This window comes from Desmodus rotundus, chromosome 11, assembly GCF_022682495.2.
Source record: "Desmodus rotundus isolate HL8 chromosome 11, HLdesRot8A.1, whole genome shotgun sequence".
In the NCBI taxonomy this organism is placed as follows: domain Eukaryota; kingdom Metazoa; phylum Chordata; class Mammalia; order Chiroptera; family Phyllostomidae; genus Desmodus; species Desmodus rotundus.
This window is the reverse complement of record NC_071397.1, coordinates 45752017-45773895: the sequence shown is the minus strand read 5'-3', so window position 1 is coordinate 45773895 and position 21879 is coordinate 45752017. Positions and strand designations below refer to the sequence as shown.

General features: G+C 40.7%; 1 protein-coding gene across 4 annotated transcripts in view; it reads left to right on the top strand.

The window, feature by feature from the left end:
- Positions 1–315: 315 nt before the first annotated feature.
- The window catches only part of MDN1 (midasin AAA ATPase 1), a 139924-nt gene continuing 118360 nt past the window's right edge, over positions 316–21879 (top strand). For 3 of the 4 annotated variants that reach the window (XM_045188576.3, XM_053913944.2, XM_024551716.3), the window contains exons 1-7: positions 316–535; positions 6733–6959; positions 16734–16958; positions 17324–17431; positions 17512–17704; positions 20177–20419; positions 20642–20773. In XM_045188576.3, coding sequence (XP_045044511.2) covers positions 434–535; positions 6733–6959; positions 16734–16958; positions 17324–17431; positions 17512–17704; positions 20177–20419; positions 20642–20773 — 1230 coding nt within the window. In that variant the 5' untranslated portion in view covers positions 316–433. The remainder of the gene's footprint in view (positions 536–6732; positions 6960–16733; positions 16959–17323; positions 17432–17511; positions 17705–20176; positions 20420–20641; positions 20774–21879) is intronic. The other variant, XM_053913945.2, reaches the window with a different exon arrangement.

Genomic DNA, 21879 nt, shown 5'->3' with positions numbered 1-21879 from the left:
CATTTTCCGTATTGAAGCGGAGGGAGGTACGATGGGCTGACAACTACACGCCCTTGGGGTCTCTTTCTCTTCTCCATCCTGGCGGAGTGTTCTGTCTCGTTGTCCTCTCATGCGTGGCCTCCCGACTTCCCATCACTAAGTAGTGGACCCGGTGGCATGAGCAATTTATGCTCGAAAATCCTTCCCGGAACTGGCGCGCAGTAAGTCGTGATTTCCGCTGCCGAGGGGGCGGGGTCGGGTCGCCCTGCCTCAGCAGTCGTGGTCGCAAGGTGATGACGCAGGGCGCCGCGTGCTTCCCCACGTGGGCTGCAGCACTCTAGTGCTGTAGGAGCTACGCCGGCCGCTCTTCCTTTGCCAGGAGTTTGTGGTGTCTCCGGCTCCAAGCGTGGAGTGGGGCACGAGGGTGGCCGCCTGCGGTAGAGGACCCGCAGTCATGGAGCACCTTTTGCTGGAAGTGGCGGCCGCGCCGCTGCGTTTAATCGCTGCTAAGAACGAGAAGAGCCGCAGCGAGCTGGGCAGGTTCTTGGACAAGCAGGTAAGAACCTGAGCAAGAAGGAAAACGCCCGGCCGACCCGGTCCGCTTTCTCCGCGTGCCCCGCGGCCCTGAGCGGTGACACGCTGCTTTGCCCGGAGAGAGAAGCCGCGTATGTCACCCTGGCCCTCTTCTGAGGGCTGGCCAGTGGCGGAGGCGGTCGCGCGGGTTTGAGGAGGTTGGAGAGAGCCTTTTAACTAATTAATTAGGGGGTGCCTTCCTTTTCTCTCTCCGCTGACCCCGATGCAGCGCTGTGGCCCCGTGTGGCACACATGGCCTTCGGAAAGAAATGTGGTTTGTTTTCCTGTAATTGAGGTGGCAAGTCTGCTCTTTTGCCAGGTGTTTTACCTAAGTGTCCTGTTGCAGCCACATCTGTTCGTTTTCGTTTGGGTGAATATTCCCCCCCGCCTTTTTTTTTTTTGCTTTCTTTTCGGCCCATTGACAAGTATTGATTGTGTTCTTAATGTGTCTAAGGCACAGTGTGGTTTTGTGTGGAGACTGATAAGTAAATCCGCGTCTCTGCCCCCAGGGAATTTAACATTTGTGTTTGGAGACTGTTCAGAAACAAAACAACTGAAGGAAAAAGCAAAACAGTGAGTGCTGATAAACACTAACCATAGTAATTATGAGGTAGATTAGATTTTTGGTTGGGGGGGGAATGTGGGCCTTTGGCCTCTTGAGAGACTTTTCTCCTTGACCCTCACTCCCCCAGTCTGAGTTTTGGACCCTTATCACACATTTCTTTTCATTTTGCATTTTAATTTCCTATTTTATTCTTCCCCACGCCCAGTATCTGTGAGTTTCATCAAAACAGAATTTTTTTCTGACTCCAGTATCTAGAACTTAGTCACATGCATTGCCTACACATATCCCATTGCGTATGAAGCTATGGCAATATTTTGGGTCTGGAGCGTCAGGGAATTAACATGTGAGGCATTTCTCTTTGGAGGACAACAGATTAAACTTTGAAGCAAAGAGGAGAAAGTAGTGAAAAGTACACCCCTGGGGTTTCTGGCATGAGCGCCCCAGTGAAGGGAATCACACAAATGGGGAGTTCCAGAAAGAAAACTGGTTTTTGGTGGGCTGGAGTTAAGGAAAGACATAATCAATTTAAATGAGCTGATCTTGTAACAGGCTCCTGAATTATGTATTGTTGTTGCTAGAGGTATTTTTCTACATATAAATGGGCTTTAGAATTTAGAGCGGCTATTCTGAATCTAGGGATTATGGACAAGCAACAGGGAATTTATGATTCTGCACCACTATGTGGATGCAGAATTGGTGTTTACGTATTGGGCGTAGGGTGGGGAAATGGTTTGTAGCCTTTACTAGATGAGGTTTTAGAGAATCTGACACGGGTGTGAGAACCACTGGTGCAGAGTCTGAGACTATAGTAATGCTACTGGACTGAAAAGGTACTAGGAAGTTCTGTTGAATTAAGGAGATTTGGACCCCTTTGCCTTATTTTTCTTTGCAAATTTTGACCTCAGACTAGTTTTCAGAATTGTTTTTTTTCCATTTCAGAGAAGAGTTGATTGTATTGCCATTCCATTTTTCTCCAGTTTTTGGAAACAATGATTTTATTTGCAAGTAAAGATTTTTGAAATACTGGTTCTCATTTGAGTTTGGGATATGGGTTAAGAATTTTTTAGTATTGTGCCACCTCTGTGTTCTTCATGTAGGTTAGTGACACTACCCTCTCTATCCAGTAATATCAATATATTATAGAAAATTCAGGGTCCTCAACACTTCATTCTTTTCCTTCACAGTAGCCAAGTTCTGATTTTACTTTCTCAGTATTCAATGTATTTCTTCATCTTCATTTCTACTACCACTACTATCCTACAATTCTGACTCCCAATTCCAGCGTGTGGGTTTTCCAACACCACCAAGCAGTTCTCAGACACCAGCTGTGTGTCCTACAATTTAACTCAAGTATAACACTTTATACCTGAAGAAGACATCAGATCCCACACGTTAAGGGCTCAGTCCTACAAGACTGCTTTTTTTATTCCTGCTTTAGACACTAATTGCAAGACCAAGTTGTCCCTGTGCTTCTGACCACCTGTATGTTGGAGGTTTTAACTACCCCCTTCTTCCGGCTGTCACTTAAGTAGATCATGGGTTTATTATAAAAGGATACAATTCAGAAACTGCCAGATGGAAGAGATGCATAGGGCAGGGTGGGGGTGGGGGGGCGCAGTGTGTTCTCCAAATCGTGTCTTTTTAGATTTTTATAGAGGCTTCATTACATAGGTACAATTTGCCATTGGTGATTGAACTCAGTCTGTAGCCCATTTGCTCTTGTGGTTGAACTGTTTCTACCCCTGCCCTCCCTAGAGCTCAGGGGGTTAGGACTGAAAGTTTCAACCCTTTAATCAAATGGTTGGTTCAGCTAGCCCGATCATTGAGTACTTTCCAAAATTCATTTCATTAACATAAGGGATGACACCTTTGTTGATACCACCACAGGAAATTCCAAGATTTTAGGAGCTGTGTGGGGGTCAAAGACCAAATATATATATATATATTTTTTTTTAAGATATTTTTTATTCATTTTTAGAGAGATGGGAAGGGAGGGAGAAAGAGAGGGAGAGAGAAACATCAGTGTGTGGTTGCCTCTTGAGTACCCCTTACTGGGGACCTGGCCCACAACCCAGGCATGTGCCCTGACTGTGAATTGAACTGGTGAACCTTTGGTTCACCAATTCAGCACTTAATCCACTGTAGCCACACCAGCCAGGGCTATATATTTCTTATCATAAATCACAATATCACACATCCTTACCTCCTTGATCATTTGTCTATGTTCAGGAAGAGCAGGATGTTTAACATGCATGAGTACTGGAGCTGAAGTATGGCTGAAAATCAAGTTCATTCTCTTTAATTGCTTTTGGGGACTTTGGGGAAAAGTTTACTAAATACCCCTAAGTGTCAATTTCTTGATGTATTCCACATGGCAGCTGCTAAACAGTTCATGGAGTAGTTAAAAGCAGGGACTCTGGAGCCAGTCTCTGTGACATGGATTCCTGATTCTGCTGCTAGCATTGTGACATTAGCCCCTTTTTTATTTTTCAATACTCTTATCTGTAAGAGGGGGATAATACCTACTTTATGGGTTGCTGTGAGGATTAGATGTCTAGACTTTAGTAAGTACTGTTAATAAAAGGGTCTATTATTGTTATTAATGTAAATAGATTGTTGTGAGATCTAGATGTAATGCATGTGAAGAGCTTACAATGTGCCTGGCACATAGTAACTAACCAGTACATGTGAACCATAATAGTGATTTTTAAAAACAGCTTTATTGAGATATAATTCATATAATTCATCCACCTATGTGTACAGTTCGTTGGTTTTTGCTTTGTTCACAAATATGTGCAGTTGTGATCACAGTCCATTTTGGAACATTTTTCTTCAAAAACAAGCCCCCATACCTCTTTTTAAAATCCTCATCCAGCGTATGTTTTTTATTGATTTTAGAGACAGGGAAAGAAAGGGAAAGAGAGACAGTGAGAGAGAGAAACATTGATGTGAGACAGAACATTGATCAGTTGCCTTGTATGTGCCCTGACTGGGTTTGAACCCGCAACCTAGGTATGTGCAGGAATCGAACCCACAGCCTTTTGACATGCAAGTACATGGATAATTGTCAAAACCATTATACTGAGCAAAAGAAGCTAGACAGAAAAGAGCGTACACTGTACGAACCAATTTATATAAAGTTCTATAATAGGTAAATCGGATCTGGGGTCATCAAATAAAATCATTGGTTGTCTAGGGTGAGGGGTTGACTGCAAAGGAACATGAGGGAACTTTGGGTTCAATACTTTAATTGTGGTGATTACACAGTGTGTGTGTATTCAAAAACTCTTGATAAATGGGTGCATTTTATTATATGTAAATTATAAAAGTCAAAGTTGACTTTTAAAAAGTTAAATATCTATTTCTTCTAACACAGTTTTCTAGATTTCCTTCTGAAGAAAAAGATTATTAAATAATGTCCTCTCACCTTGGCCAGGTGGCTTAGTTGATTGGAGCGCTGTCCCAGGCACCAAAATATTGTGGGTTTGAATCCTGTCAGAGCATATCCTAGGTTGCAGGTTCAATCCCTGGTTGGGGCATATATGGGAGGCCATTGATTGATGTTTCTGTAGCACATAGATGTATCCCCCCCCTTTCCTCTCCCTCCCTCTTCCTCTCTCTCCCTCTTCCTCTCCTTTTCTCTCCCTCCACCTCTCTCCTTTTCCCTCCTTCTCTTTCCCTCCCTCTCTCTCTCCCTTTCTTCTCTCTCTCAAATCGATAAGCATATCCCTGGGTGAGGATTTAATAATAATAATAACAACAACAACAACAATAATAATGCTAAAATGTCTTCTCTGGAGGTTTTTCCCTAGCTCACAAATGTTCATTTGAATAACATGTCTAGGACAGTTATATTTGTTTTTATTTATTTTGTACATGATGTGTATTTTTCTTTACACTGTACCACTTGCTATATTATGTTTACTTTTATATTTTAAAAAGATACTTTTAGGGGACTTATTTATAGGGACATTCAGCAGTTGAAAATGTGAGGTCATGCCTCTGTATATCATGACCAAGTCTGTTACTCCTTTGCTTCTAATTTTATGAAATTGTTTGTGCGGCCCCCTGTAAACAACAGAACTGATACTGATAGAAATTGTTTCATGATAACAGCCTTTCTCCATCAGTGCTTTGTTCAAAATTAGGTGTTTTTATGAGAGAATGCCCAGTAACTTGGGAGACTTTGTAAGAGCTCAGGTGTAAGGTGACCTCCTCTTTTCAGATTGATAACTTTGGAAAAAATTATTATGTTTTTGCATATGGTATTTAATATGTGATCAAGCTGTACTCTTATAGATAACTATTTGGTGTGAAACTCCTTAGGATACATTTATCATGTCGGACTTGCTGGGTCAGAGGGTATGTCGCTTTGTGTAGCAGCAAGGGTTGTACATACGTACTAGCACCATGAGCCCTGTACATACTTGACAGTTTTCCCCATTATGCTCATGGACATTTTGAGCCCAGGCACTAGAATTTTGTGGTCTGTTCCATCTTGCATGTCAAAGTGTGCTTGTATACTTTGGATCTGTTTTGTTTATTTATTAGAGGCCAGAGCCTTTGTAGGGATAGCCTTATTTAGTTCCAGGAATTCATTTCTTTATCCTTTCCTCAAGAGAGTCACTTTTACATACTAAAGGCAGTTTTTTTTGTTTTCATTTAATTCCTATATTTTCCTTCAAGAGCAAAGGAGCTGGGGGAAACACTGGATTCCTCGGCAGAGTGTTGAGATCCTGAAACTTAGGTTATTTTTTAGAGAAGCTGTGTAGCTTTTTATTAGGTTGTTTTTTTCCTATAAGATGGCTCCAGTAGCACTTAGTTGTCTTGAACTTCATTTGAAATAATTTTGTTAGATTGTATTGTGACAGCTGTCAGATAAGCGTGCATTTAAAAAAGTACTTATCAAAACTGGTGAAGTTTTGTGTAGCCATTTTAATATTGAAAGTGGAAGAAAATATGCATTGTTTTCAGCATATTATGCTTTATTATTTCAAGAAAGGTAAAAATGCAACCGAAATACAAAAAAAGATTTGTGCAGTGTATGGAGAAGGTGCTGTGACAGATCAAACGTGTCAAAAGTGTTGTGCAAAGTTTCATGCTGCAGATTTCTCGCTGGATGATGCTGCATGGTAGGGTAGACCCTTTGAAGGTGATAGCGATCATTTCAAGACATTAACTCAGAACAATCAATATTATACCACATGGAAAATAGCCAACATACTAAAAATATCCATATCAATAGTTATTGGTAAAAATGAAAAATGTGTATTTTATTTTGTGGAAAAAAACTAAACAGACTTTGGCCAACCCAATACATAGAATTGGTGTCAGTTCTTTTACCTTAAACCCCAGTACTCTGATACTTATTCATGTAAAGGCTGTTACAAATAAGTATCAGAGTACTTATTTGTAACAGCCTTTACATGAAATTAACTGTAATTCTCTGTGGTAACCCCCCCCACACACACTGTGTTTTATAGGATAAACTCACTTATGAAGTCTGGAAATTGGTTGTTTTGATTACAAGCTAGAGCTCTTTGCTCTTCTGCAGCAGTAAACAACAAATACTGTTTACAGTGTCACATGGATCTTTTGTTTGGCTTTTCTCTCAGGTGTGGACACCTCAAGATCGACAGTGTATCTTGAATACTTTAGCACAGTTACTTCTGGATAAGGACTATACTGTGCTCATTGGTCGCCATCTGCGTCCTATCCTTTTGGATTTGCTGGAAAGGAACGGTGAAGCCATTAAAACTGGAGGCCAAGTTAACCATGATCTTCACGAACGACTCTGTGTCTCAATGAGTAAACTTGTTGGTAGCCATCCTGATGTCCTCCCGTGAGTAACAGTTTTATTCTTCACGTTTCTCCTTAAGGTGGTAGAACCTTTTCTCTCCTGGGAAGTTAGGAGGAGCCTGAGCTAAGAATGGAAGAAGAGAAATACAGAAAGGAAAGAGACAAGTGGTACTGTTTTATAAAAATAATCAGAGAATCCATTTATCCAGCTCAGTTCAGTGACCATTTGCTAGGTTTCTTTTATGTCTTGGCCATCAAGACAGAAAAATAGCCAAGATATGTCCCCTGTCCTCAAGGATTATATCATCTGGCAGGGCATGCATGTAAGGCATATTTAAATATGTTTTAGCCGAGGCTTTTACAGCATCCACTTCATGTGGATGAGATTTGTTGCTTGCTGGAGTAAGCTAAAGGAGGTGGGTTAGAAGACCTCTACCTTTCTTAGCTTTCTATAAGTCCCCCCAAAGCATTATGGTAAGAAGTTGTGTTAGAACTAGATTCTAATGTATTTCTTCTTTAACCTGCTTCATTTCCAGCCTGGGCTGCTTCACTACTCCTTAGACAACATGGCAATTCTCCCATTCCGTAGCGGTTATCATATTGATGCTGAAATTAGTGCATAACACATTACAGCTCAGAACTTCTGGGCTCAGATAATCCACCTGCCTCAGCTTCTGAAGTGTCTGGGACTACAGGCATGTGCCATCACACTTCACTTTCTCTTTTAAATTGATAGTAAAATATGGTTTGTGTAGAATAGCCAGAAGAGGCAGGAAAATGAATGTTAAGGGTTTTTGGGTTTTTTTTTTTTAAGATTTTATTTATGTATTTATTAATATATTTATTGATTATGCTATTACAGTTGTCCCATTTCCCCCCTCCCTCACTCCACTCCATCCTGCCCACCCCTTCCCTCCCACATTCCCCCCTATAGTTCATGTCCATGGGTCATACTTATAAGTTCTTTGGCTTCTACATTTCCTACACTATTCTTACCCTCCCCCTGTCTATTTTCCACCTATCATCTATGCTACTTATTCTCTGTACCTTTCCCCCCCTCTCCCCCTCCCACTCCCCTATTGACAACCCTCCATGTGATCTCCATCTCTATGGTTCTGTTCCTGTTCTAGTTGTTTGCCTAGTTTGCTCTTGTTTTTGTTTTAGGTGTGGTCGTTAATAACTGTGAGTTTGCTGTCATTTTTACTGTTCATATTTTTTGTCTTCTTTTTCTTAGGTAACTCCCTTTAACATTTCATATAATAATGGCTTGGTGATGATGAACTTCTTTAACTTGACCTTATCTGAGAAGCACTTTATCTTCCCTTCCATTCTAAATGATAGCTTTGCTGGATACAGTAATCTTGGATGTAGGTCCTTGCCTTTCATGACTTGGAATACTTCTTGCCAGTCCCTTCTTGCCTGTAAGGTCTCTTTGGAGAAATCAGATGACAGTCTTATGGGACAACCTTTGTAGGTATCTGTCTCCTTTTCTCTTGCTGCCTCTAAGATTATCTCCTTCTGCTGAATCTTGGCTAATGTAATTATGATGTGCCTTGGTGTGTTCCTCCTTGGGAGTCCCTTCTTTGGGACTCTCTGAGCTTCCTGGACTTCCTGGAAGTCTATTTCCTTTGCCAGATTAGGGAAGTGCTCCTTCATTATTTGTTCAAATAAGTTTTCAATTTTTTGTTCTTCCTCTTCTCCTTCTGGCACCCCTATAATTCAGATGTTGGAACGTTTCAAGATGTCCTGGAGGTTCCTAAGCCTCTCCTCATTTTTCTGAATTCTTGTTTCTTCATTCTTTTCTGGTTGGATGTTTCTTTCTTCCTTCTGGCCCACACCATTGATTTGAGTCCCAGTTTCCTTCGCATCACTATTGGTTCCCTGTACATTTTCCTTTGTTTCTCTTAGCATAGGCTTCATTTTTTCATCTGGTTTTCAAACAGATTCAACCAAGTCTGTGAGCGTCTTGATAACCAGTGTTTTGAACTGTGCATCTGATAGGTTGGCTATCTCTTCCTCGCTTAGTTGTATTTTTTCTGGAGCTTTGAAGTGTTCTGTCATTTGGGCCTTTTTTTTTTTTTTGGTCTTGGCACGTCTGTTACTTTAAGGGGCGGAGCCTTAGGTGTTCCCCGGGTCGGGGTCGCTGCGCTGTGATGCTGTACATAGGGGAGGGGCTGAGAGGGAGCAATGGTGCCCGCTCCACTCTGCCGGATCCCAGTCTTTCACTCAGATACCCACAATCAAACTGGGCCCCTCTGGTGCAGGTTCCCAAGTGGGTGGGCTTGTGCACACTCCAGGTCCCCCTGGGTCTCTCCAACGACCTCTCCTGTGAGACTGGGAGTCTCTCCTGCTGCCGCCCCAACCCCCACGGGCGCTTTCAATCAGAGGTTTGAGGCTTTATTTCCCCGAGCTGGAGCCCTGGGTTGCGAGGTCTGCTTTGCTCCCCGCCCCCCGCCGTTTGTCAGGTTTATCTGCACGCAAATGTGGGGCTGCGGGGTGCTACCCACTGCTCCGCCTGCCCTGTTCTCCGCCACTCTGAGTCCGACCCTCTCGGTTTATCTGCACGAATGTGGGGCCGCAGGGTCTGCTAGTGGTCAGACTGCCTGCCCCGTTCGTCCCACACTCTGCCAGTCTCGGTCCCGCCACGGCCACGCGAGTCCTCTCCGCCCCGGCTGCCCATCTTTGCCCCTCCTACCGGTCTGGATGAACGTTTATTTTTTATTTCCTTGGTGTCGGACTTCTTTGCCGTTCGATTCTCTGTCAGTTCTGGTTGTGCGAGGAGGCGCAGTGTGTCTACCTATGCCGCCATCTTGGTTCTCTCCCAGATTTTATTCATTTTAGAGAGAAGGGAAGGGAGGGTGAAAGAGGGGTAGAGAACCATCAGTGTGTGGTTGCCTCTCATGTGCTCCCCCCACTGGGAACCTGGCCCACAACCCAGGCATCTGCCCTGACTGGGAATTGAACCAGCTACCCTTTGGTTCGCAGGCTGGCACTTAATCCACTGAGCCACACTGGCCAGGGCCTCAAGGGTTTTTTAATTGAGAAGATAAAGAACTTTTACTCTAAACATGAATAATGTTGTTCTTTGTTCTAATAGGAGCATCTCTTGTATCCATCTCTTATTTTTTAGTCTTCAACATCACAGTAAGTAAATACACTTGGATTTCTTGGAAGTACGACCTCTAGTCTGGTCCTTGAATGAGTGAATAAGAAATGAAGGCTTGGGGGAAATCATAATTTTTATGAGCTTTTCCAACATGGGAGGAAAAAAAATAGGCCCGGTTTAACTAAACTAGAAAATATACAGCAAAGTAAAGGTCACCATCATACATCGTAATAAGCAATATGTGGTGTGGGTTGATGGAGTGTTGGGATTATGGTCTCTCTTGGTAATCATTTAGGTATACTTGACAGTGGTACTATTTCACAAGGTATGCTAATCAGTCCTATAGGATTGACATGTGGGTAACTTGAATGCTAACTTCTCTTAAGGCTTTATGGTGAGTGCTTCTGGAATCATTAAAATGATAGATTAGTTATATATCTGGTCTCCCATCAGCTTCAGATTTTATGTTCTTATTAAATGAATGTGAGACACATACCTACTATTTCTTATTTACATTTTTTCAAGGCAGTAATTTTGTATTTTATTTATGCACCTACTTTGTTCCAAAAATGATATAATGCAGCTTACAAATGTACCTGTGATAGAGTAACTTAAAATAAAAAAAAAAAAATAGCTGTGTGTAAATGGTGAGTCAATGCATGATGTGAAATGAACTATAGGTAGTGATGTGGAATAGAATTTTGATTTTTGTTTTAAGAACTGTAGCTGGTTAATTTAACATGTGCCTCAGATTTCTGTACAGGAAATATACCTAATGTATTAGGAATATAACTAACATACATATTTTTAATATATATTTTTTATCCTCATCCAAGGACATGCTTATTGATTTTAGAGAAAGGAAAGGCGAGTGAGGGAGAGAGGTGGAGAAACATCAATGTGAGAGAAACATCAGTTGGTTGCCAGCAGCATGTGCCCTGACTGGGGACTGAACCTGCAACCTAGACATGTGCCCTGACTGGGAATTAAACCCATGACCTTTCGGTTCACAGAATGATGCTCCAAACAACTGAGCAACATCAGCCAGGGCTATACCTAATACAATATATTTATATAAAATGCAGCTACTTATTCAGTATATAAATATGGAAGTTCTCTCACTTAAGCTGTAGGTCACATCACAGGGGTTAGGAAAGTCAAATATAATGGGTTCCTGTGTTTGCAAACAATTGAATACAATATGTTAATAGAGGCCTGCGCTGAATATTTAAGGGGAGCTTGTAAATCATTAAAATAAGAAAAATGAGAGTGTTATCCTCTCGGAAATGAAGATTTTGTATTGTGACAGATAGTGGAGGAAGAATGAAGAGAAGAGAATGGGATGGGGATGAAAATCTAGAGATTGGACAGGAGGAACCCATTCAAGCTCCCTGGGATCCTGATACCCTAATACCAGTTATTTCTGGGTTCACACTTCTTTCTGAGGCCCAGCTCTACCCTATTTGGGGTTTTTATGAGGTACCATGATAGTCTTAACCAGATATTTCTTTTTTATTTTTACTTAAGCCAGGTGTTCATTACTGACTGCCCCCACTTACTGAGATACGATTGACATATAACATTGTGTAAGTTTAAGTTAGAGAGTGTGGTGATTTAATACACATACGTGAAATGTTTACCACATTAAGGTTACTTAACATATCCTTCACCTTTCATAATTACCATTTTGTTACTGTTTGTTCATTACTGTTTCACATATAGCATTCTTGAACACATTTTTTTTACCTTTTGCAAGTTCTTTGTCAGGGCTATGAGAACACTTCTAGTCTGTTGATGAGTTCTTTATTCAGATATATTAGTTACATTTCAAGGTTCTATTTGAAAAAGTCATCTAGTTTTCTTTTTAACTTTCCGTTCTTAACCTTGACCAAACTTGTGTTACCAGATTTCTTCCGCTCAATAGATGGTTTCAGATGGTTAATATGAGGGGAACCAAAAAAAACGAATTATCTTGTGGAGGGCAGGCCCCTTGTACAGGTATATATAGTACAGGCTTCCCACCGCTGTCCTGCCGGCACTCCCCCTCTCCCCGCCCCCGTGTGTTTCAGGGACCCATCTGTATCAGTGTACCAGCTGGTGGTGGTGTGAGAGGCTGCATTCGGCTTCAATGAAATTTGTTTTTTTGAAGATTTTCAGTGCCTTTTCCCATTTTATAATGGGTGATTTACAAATGCACCTGCCCACACCACGCTGGGTATTCAGCAGTTTCTGACCAAAAACACTATCACTCTTGTGCCCCACCCTCCCTGTTCTCCTGAGGGAAATGTTTCGCTGATATGGAAGAGGTGAAACAAAAAATGGCAGAACCACTTAAAAGGTATCACAACTGACAAGTTCAAAAATTGTTTTGAGCCCTGGCTGATGTAGCTGAGTGGATTGAGTGCCAGCCTGCGAACCAAAGGGTCACTGGTTCGATTCCCAGTCAGGGCATATGCCTGGGTTGTGGTCCAGGTCCTTAGTGTGCGAGAGGCAATCACACATTGATGTTTCTCTTCCTCTCTTTTTCCTTCCCTTCTCTCTCTAAAAATAAATACATAAAGTCTTTTAAAAAAAAAAACTGTTTTGAACAGTGGAAAAAAGTCTCAATAGATGAATTGCATCAAATGGAGAGTGCTTTGAAGGTGAGTGAAGTTTAAAGATGTAAGAATAAATACACAAGTTTTTATAAATAAATTCTGGTTTTATTTGGGTCCCCCCTCTTATATTGTATCATATGTTGAATTTTTCCCCTTTGTGTTCTCGCAAGAGTATAACCTTATTTTTAAGTTCTGATTGTGCTTCAATTTACATTTTGCATCTTTTAGTTCTTTGCTATTTTTTAGTTCCTCTTTTCTCTCTTCTCCCCTCCCTGTAGTTCTTTTTTTAAGATTTTATTTATTTATTTTTAGAGAGAGGGGAAGGGAGAGAGAAAGAGAGGGAGAGAAACATTGATGTGAGAGAGAAACATCCACCAGTTGACTTTCGTGTGCCCCCAACAGGGTACCTATTGTGCAGCCCAGGCAAGCGCCACATCAGAACCCAATCAGTGACCAGCCTGGGAACAGAGCTTAATCCACGGAGCCACACCCAGCCCCTTTTTCCTGTTCTTGCACATCTCTTTAACACACATTCCTCTCAACCATGGCATGCAAATTTTGTGGAAGATGCCTTTCATTAGTAATGAGGACTACCACCACAACTGCTCTTGCATTTTATGGATGCTCTCCAACCCTCAGAGGTTAGGTGCTAATCCCATTTTGCAAATGAGAAAACTGAAGCTCAGAGCTGTTAAATAATTTGCTAGAAAGTGGCAGAGCAGAAATTCATTCTTAGTTTGGCTTCTCCCAAAGCCCAGGTATCTTTTTCTCCATTGTCCTTGTCCTACTCATCCTGTTTGGAGCCATTTCAAATACTGTTTCAAGTATTTGTTGACTGACTTATGCAGAACTTGATCTAAACAGTATGTTATGTAGCTGATGATCCTAGAAGAGAAAGAATCATGCAACTTCATTTGGATTGTATTGGGTTAATTTCTTCGCTTCAGGTCTGCATTTGCTGCCAGTTTGTTTTGGGCATGTGGATCAACGTCTGTGCTCAGTTGTGGTGCTTTGTGAACAACAGCAGATAGAATTCTATAGTAGAGCATGCTCCATGTGTAGGGCAGTGTATGCCTATGAATAGTCAGTCATGTTGAAATCATGCTGGCATAGAGCAGGATGAGGGACCAAAAAAAATTATACCTTTATACATCTGTGTTTCAAAATTGTATTCAGAAATGCTGTAAAGGTAATACCTCGCATTTAATTGTAGACTTCTCACCCTCTCCAGGAATTATTTTACTTATTCTGACAGCATTTTTTTAAACTTTTTTTTTATATTCACCAGAGGACATTTTCATTCGCTTTTTTTTTTTTTTAAAGATTTTATTTATTTATTTCCAGAGAGAGGGGAAGAGTGAGAAAAAGATGGAGAAAAACATCAGTGTGTGGTTGCCTCTTGCATGGCCCCAACTGGGGACCTGGCCTGCAACCCAGACTTGTGCCCTGACTGGGAGTCAAACCAGCAACCCTTTGGTTCACAGGCTGGCGCTCAATCCACTGAGCCACACCAGCGAGGGCTCTTGTAGTGTCTTTTATCTGGCTTTCATATCAGGGCAGTGCTGGCCTCATGGAATGAACTTGGAAGTGTTCTCTCCTCTTAACTTTCTGGAAGACTTTGAAGAGGATAGGTGTTAACTATAAATGCTTGGTAGAATTCTCCAGTGAATGTCTTGGACTTTTCCTTGTTGGGATGGTTTTGATTATTGATGTAATCTTGTTACTAGTGTATTGGTCAGTTCAGATTTTCTATTTCTTTATGATTTACTGTTGGAAGGTTGTGTGTTTTTAAGAATTTATCCATTTAGGTTATTCATTTTGTTGACATATAATTATTCAAAATATTCTCTTACAATCTGTTTAATTTTTGTGGCATGCATGATAGTGTAACCTCTTTTATTTCTGTTTTTAGTTATTTGTCTTTTTCTCCTAGTTAATCTAAGAGTTTATCACTTGATGTTTTCAAAAACTAATTCTTAATTTTGTTCATTGTTTTTACTATTGTTTTTCTATTCTCTTTCCCTGCTGTAGTCTTTATTTCCTTTTTTCTATTAGATTTGGGTTTAATTTGTTCTTTTTTCTAGTTCCTTGAGATGTAAAGTTAGGTTGTTAATGAGATTTTTTTAATGTACACGTTTATAGCTATAAAATTCCCTTTTAGCGCTGCTTTTGCTGCATCACATAGGTTTTTGTGTGTTGTGTTTTTGTTTTCATTTGTCTCAAGATATTTCCTAATTTCTTTGTGATTTTTTTGACCCATTGTTTTTTTTAAGAGTGTGTTGTTTAATTTCCACATATTTAAAGATTTTCCCATTTTCATTCTGTCATGGATTTCTTTTTTTTTCTTTTTTTAAAATTTCTTATTTTGAGAGTATGTTTATTAAAGCCGAGGAGAGTGAAACAAGGAAGAGTTTAGGACAGAAAAAGTAACAGGAAATACCTTTATACTCACTAGGTGGGGCTGCTTTGGCTCCCTGAGAAGTCAGGGAAAAGGGGACCTTGGAGACAGGTTCCGGGGATTGCCCAGGATGAGCTGCCACTGCCCATTGCTCCCCAGGTTTGCAAGGCTGATGGGCTCCCTTAGAGTTCAGGAGAGGCATGCCTCGGGGGGAAGAAGTGGAGGAAGAGAAAGGTGCTGTTGAGAAGAGGAAAACCTCCACTGTGGATTTCTAGTTTTGTCCCATTGCGATAGGAAAAGACATTTTGTGTAATTCCAATATTTTAAAATTTGCTGATACTTGTTTTGTGTCCTAGCATGTGGTCTGTCCCGAGGAATGTTCTATGTACATGAGAGGAGAATGTATATTCTGCTGTCGTTCAGTGGAGTACTCTGTATATGACTGCTAGGTTCATTTGGTGTGTAGTGTTGTTTAAAGCCTCTGTTATCTTACTGATCTTTATCTCATTCTTCTATCCATTATTGGAAGTCAGGTGTTAAAGTCTTCTGTTACTGTTGTGTTGCTGTTCATTTCTCCTGTCAATTCTGTCCAAAGTTGGCTTCATGTATTTAGGAACTCCGATGTTTACTGCATAAACATTTGAAGTTGTTTTATCATCTTGGTGAATTGACCCTTATCCGTCTGTAATGTCATTCTATGTCTCTTTTAACAGTTTTTGATTGAAAGTCTGTCTTGTTTGGTGTTAATATACCTCCCCTGCCCTGCTCCCTTTTGGTTACCATTTGCATAGAATTTTTTTCATTTCTTCACTTTCAACCTGTGTGCCCTTAGATCCAAATTGAGTTTCTTATAGATGGCATATAGTTTGAGCTTTTAAAAAAATTATTCATTCAACCAGTCTATGTTCTTTGATTGAGAGTTTAAATCATTTGTAGTTAAAGTAATTTCTGATAGGGAAGGATTTACTGTTGTTTTGTTAATTACTTTTCATATGTCTTGTATCTTTTTGTTCTTTTCTCATCTTACTGCCTTTTGTTTCCTGAGGATTTCTTCTTCATCTTTTAAGATGCAAACAAGGTTCTCTTCTTTTTTAATAATTTTTTTATTCTTGTTCAAGTACAGTTGTCTCCAATTTCCCCCATGACCCCCCCCCCCCCCCCCCCGCCGGCCTCCCACTCTCGAACCTACCCCCTTGGGCTTTGTCCATGTGTCCTTTATGCGTGTTCCTTGGCATCCCTCCCCCTGTTTTCCCCCATTAACCAGAGGGGAGTTCCCTCTGTTAACTCCCCTCTGGTTACTGTAAGGTTTCTCTTCTCAGCTCACCCAGGTTCTGTTCTTTCTTGTGTGTGTGTGCCTCTCATTGTTTCTGTAAGTGGGTGTCTTCCTTACACCCACTTATAAAAAGCAAGTTCCTCAAGGATAGTATCTTTTTGGTTTTGTATCTCCAGGATTTAACAGTGTCTGGCTCATAGTGAGAAGTCAAAAAATGTTTGTTGAGGATTAGTGCATTTTCAGTAGTAAGCACTTAGATCTATCTCATGCCACGATCCTGGTTCCTGAACTTGAATAGGTATAATCTCAGGACTAGGTGGCTTTAGAATCTGTCTCTTCTCTCAGACCCTTGGGAGTTCCTGTTAGGTTCTGCTCTCCTGTTTCAAAGTGGAGTATATACATTGATATCCTCACCAACAAATGAAAATACTCTCTTCCTGAAGGTTTGCCCTGAGGTATTTCAAGGACACTTCTCCAGTCTTTCAAAGACTCTTCCTAGAGAGTTCGGATGCTAATCCAGTCCGCTATGGGCGCAGGCGGATGAAGCTCCGGGACCTAATGGAAGCCGCCTACAAGTTTTTGCAGCATGAGCAGTCTGTGTTCCGGGAGCTCTGGGACTGGAGTGTGTGTGTTCCTCTCCTCAGAAGCCATGACACCTTGGTCCGCTGGTGTGTAGCTGTTGGATTTTCCTATGCTTCTAGTGTGGGGATGGTAGAGGGAATGTAGAATTGTGTGCGTAAGGAGGGGGAAGAAACGATTTAATGTCTGTTATCTTTGTGCTGGTGCCTTTTGTGTTCTTACTCCCTTTCTTTAATCTGTAATCACATGAGAGGAAAATGAGATGATGGGAGTGGAGTTTCACCTTTTTCATGTTCTGTAAGTGAATTCATTATGCCTGATTTATATTTTCTCTTAAATGTGTTTTGTTAATTCTATAAGATTTCCTTTTTTATTCTTCAATTGGCTAGCAAATTTTCTTTGTTCTTTAGAATCACTTGCAGGCCGTAAATTTATATACTTTGATTTTCTCCAGGTACACAGCCCATTGTCTTGCTGTGGTAACTTGTATGAATGAAGAGCACAAATTATCATTCCTTAAGAAGATTTTTAATAGTGAGGAACTGATCCATTTCAGGTTGAGGTAAGCAGGAATGTTTCTGGAGGTGCTGATGCAGCTTTACGCTGGATTGAAGTCATTGATGAGATCCTCACTTCACTCAGATTACTGGAAGAGGCCCAGCTGCAGGACTTGGAGAAGGCCTTGGTTTTGGCTAATCCAGAAGCTTCCCTGTGGCGTAAGGAGAAGGAGCTGCAATACTTACAAGGACACCTTGTTTCAGCTGACCTGTCCTCCAGGGTGACTGCTGTATGTGGTGTGGTGCTGCCAGGGCATCTACCAAACCCTGGAGAGCAGGTATGTTGGCATCAGTAGGAAGGGTGTGTGCTCCCTTCCCCCTCCTAAACACTTATAACGCAGAGCCAAATTGAGTTTGCCAAATTGCTATTCCATTTACAGAAGATAGATTAAGAGAAATGTACTCAGGGCTTTGCCTGTCTGATTTTCTCTTTGTCCCTCTTTAATGTTAAATTAGAAACCGTAACAATGCTTGTGTGATGCTCTTTAGGAAATCACTTAAGTATATCCTCTCTTACTTGCTGTGACAGCTCTGTGAAGTTGGGTGGTACATGTTGTGGTACCATATTTATGGAAAACAAAGTCAGACAGACTTGCTCAGACACCCTTGGCACTTTGGCAGACATAGGGCTAGGCCCAGGTCTCAGTCCCAGCCGCCTCTTTTTATGAGAGTTTTCTCTTTGTGGTGGGAAAGGCTGGAATCTGTTGAGAGCTTCCCCCTGCCGTATGAAATGACCTTTCCAAGAATGTGGCTCCAGACCACACTTTGGAAAGGTTTATAGTTCATAATCTGGCTCCATAATATTGAACCATTGGGAGCCAGTCAGTTTCTGTTTCCCCCAGCAGCCTTTAATCAGTTGGCATTTTGGTTAGACTTACCCAGTTCTTTTCCTTGGAACAAGTCCTGGGTCATTCCTTGAACCTTAGGTTTGTCACTGGGTAGTACAATTTAAAAAATTGAAGTACAGTATACATATAGAAAAACACATCTTAAGTATACATTTCAGTGATTATTCATAAACTGAATATATCTGTGTAACCAGCACTAAGGTACCAGCACTTCCAAAGCCCCTGTGATTCACTCTAGTCACTAAGACACCTTCCTCCCCCCTTTAACCACACTCCTAATATAGATTGTGTTTGGAGCATTAGAATTTTTATATGGGGAAGGATTCTGGTTGGGATGGGCTTGATGTTGGGTAGCAGTGGCAGGACACTAGGGCAGAGTGCAGAATGGTCCCATGGCCCAGCCCACCTGCTAAATTCCTAATCAGTCTTCAGACAGTTGCAAAGAACTTTCAGCCCTGAATTGTGTTTTGTTCTCACATATCTTTAGGTGAGTAGCCATGTTTGGAAAGTTACTATTCCTTAAAAGTTAATAATCATTCTACTTTTCCAAGAGATCATTTTTCCTTGTATTATATTAGGCACATTATTACTTAAAACAGTTTTTTAAAAGATTTTATTTATTTATTTATTTATTTATTTATAGAGAGAGGGGAAGGGACGGAGAAAGAGAGGGAGAAAAACATCGATGTGCAAGAGAAACATCTCTCGGTTGTCTCTTGAACACCCCCAATTGGGGACATGGCCTGCAGCTAAGATATGTGCTCTGACTGGGAATTGAACCAGCGACCTTTCCGGTCTCAGGCCAGTGCTCAACTCACTGAGCCATACCAGCCAGAGCAAAATTTTTTTAAATTGTGGTAAAATACACATAACATTTATCATCCTGAACATTTTTAAGTGTACACGTTAGTGGTGTTAAGTATATTCACATTGTTGTGCAAACTCCAGAACTTCTCATCTTGCAGAACTGAAGCTCTGTACCAATTAAACATACTGGGTACATTTTAAATTTTTAACTTTTTTTATGCAAAATGTCAAACACATTGCAAAATAGAAACAGTGGTGTAATGATCCCCATGTACCTACCTATCACTCACCTTCAGTAATTATAAATGCATGATCAATTATGTTTCATTTATATTTCTGCATACTTACCCTGCACCATATTATTTTTAAAGCAACTCCCAGATGGTTCAGATCTAAATATTTTAATATATATATAAAAGAAAAGCACTTCAAAACCCATATTCTTTATTATACCTGACAAAATTTGAATAATTTTATAATATAAAGTATATTCTTAGTGTCCACATTTACCTGATTGTCTTAGAAATGTATTGTGGTTTGGGGTTTTGTTTTTTTTTTTTTTTTTAAGAAAGAGTAACTTCGATTTGTTTCACTTACTTACTCATTCATTGGTGATTTTTGCATCTGCCCTCACCAGGAAATGAGCCCGCAGCCTTGATATATTGGGGTGATCCTCTAACCAACTGAGCTATCCAGCTAGGGCTGTTGTGTACATTCTTGATCTTAGATGTGAAATCCTAGCATATGGCAGGAGGAAGGAAAGTAAATAAAATAAAACAGTTGTGCTATGTCCCACCCCTTGTGTGTCACCTTTTTTGGCTTCCTAAACTTTGGGAGACTTTCTCTTAAATTTGTTAGTGAATTTTTCCCTTCCTCCTGCCAAGGCAGGGGTTGAGGGAGAAAGGAAAGAAAAACGTCTGATCATTACTTTGGATAACATACTTACTGTTATTATGCTTCCGGTACTACTAATTTATTGGCAGAGGTTTATGTAAAGATCAGTGGAAGCATAGTTGTATAAATTTAATTAACCTGTGCCTTTTGGATAAAGGACACATTCTTGACATGCCTTTTATTTCTCACTTACCTCCTTAGGCTAGTAATAGGAATTCTTCTCGTGAACTGGAGCTGGCCTTTAGGTCTTATGTGCTGGTTGAGTCAGTCTGCAAAAATCTTCAGACCCTGGCTATGGCCGTGGCTTCTCAGAATGCTGTGTTGTTGGAAGGACCAATAGGATGCGGCAAAACTTCCTTAGTTGAACATTTAGCTGCAATGACAGGTAGAAAGAAGCCCCCTCAGCTTCTCAAAGTCCAGCTTGGAGATCAGACTGACAGTAAGGTAATTGGAATTAGCATGCTTGTAAATATTTGTGTTAAAATACTGTTTCTGCTAAGGGTTTATAAGAATAGTTACTGGTCTTTCATGACTGATGGAACCAAGCTCTGAAAACCTCAAGTGCTTGCTTATATCCCTATAGAAGCTTAATGGAATTAATCAAAGGATATAGCCATGGCATCTCAGGTGTGTGATTTGAGTAGCTACTTTATCCTCTTTCTGCAGATGCTGTTGGGAATGTATCGCTGCACAGATGTCCCAGGAGAGTTTGTGTGGCAGCCTGGCACCCTCACACAGGCAGCTACAAAGGGGCACTGGATTCTACTGGAGGATATTGACTATGCCCCCTTAGATGTGGTATGCGATTTCTCTAATTAATTGCCAATTTCTTGTCTTTGAAGAGCATTTTGCTAGTAGTGATTCTAGGGAATGATTTAAACATAGGTGTTTGATTAGAGATACATTGTAAGAAAATCATTCATGATTGCCTACCTAATCTGGTTTCAGTTCTTGATTTATTTGGCTGATTTCTTGTTTGATAGAAAATTGATACAATTTTGCTTGTGCTGTTTCATTTAGTAGTTGAATATGTGACCAATTTCACAAAAGTTGAGCTAAGGACATTCTTTGATGAGTAAGTCCAGATTCAAGGCCTAAGTGATGAATTTCTGTCTTGGTCTTCTTTTGGCAGTGTCTGGTAAACATCAGAAAATTCCTGTACTTGTACTTTGAGTTCCATTTTGTGCAGACAGTTCCCCTTCTGCTAATAACATTTGTTTTCAGAAGGTGTGTTGTTCAGTTGATTTAAACATAATTAATCATTATAGTAAAGATGAGTTTACTTAAAAAAATACCTGGATTCTTTGGTTATTATTTAGTTGTTAACAGAACTTCTCAGCTAATTTTTTAAAAGATTTTATTCATTTATTAAAAATATTTTATTTACTTATTTTTAGAGAGAGGGGAAAGAAGGGAGAAAGGGAGAGAAACACTGATCAGTTGCCTCTTACCTGCCCCCAACTGGGGACCTGGCCCGCAACCCAGGCATGTGCCCTCACTGGGAATAGAACTGGTGACCCTTTGGTTTGCAGGCCGGCACTCAATCCACTGAGCCACACCAGTTAGAGCCAGATATTATTTATTTATTTTTAGAGAGGGGGAAAAAGTGGGAGAGAAACATCTATTGGTTGCCTCTCACACACCCTCAATTGGACACCTGGCCTGCAACCCAGACATGTGTCCTAACTGGGAATCGAAATGGTGACCTTTTGGTTTGCAGAAAGACACCCAAGCCACTCAGCCATACCAGTCAGGGCTCAGCTAATACTGGATTGGCCAAAAAGTCCGTATGGCTTTTTTCCGTAAAATAAAAGACACATTTTTCCTTTCACCAATAACTTTATTGATTTGGATATTTTGAGTATGTCACCTGTCTCCCATGTTGTATAGTGTTGATTGTTCTC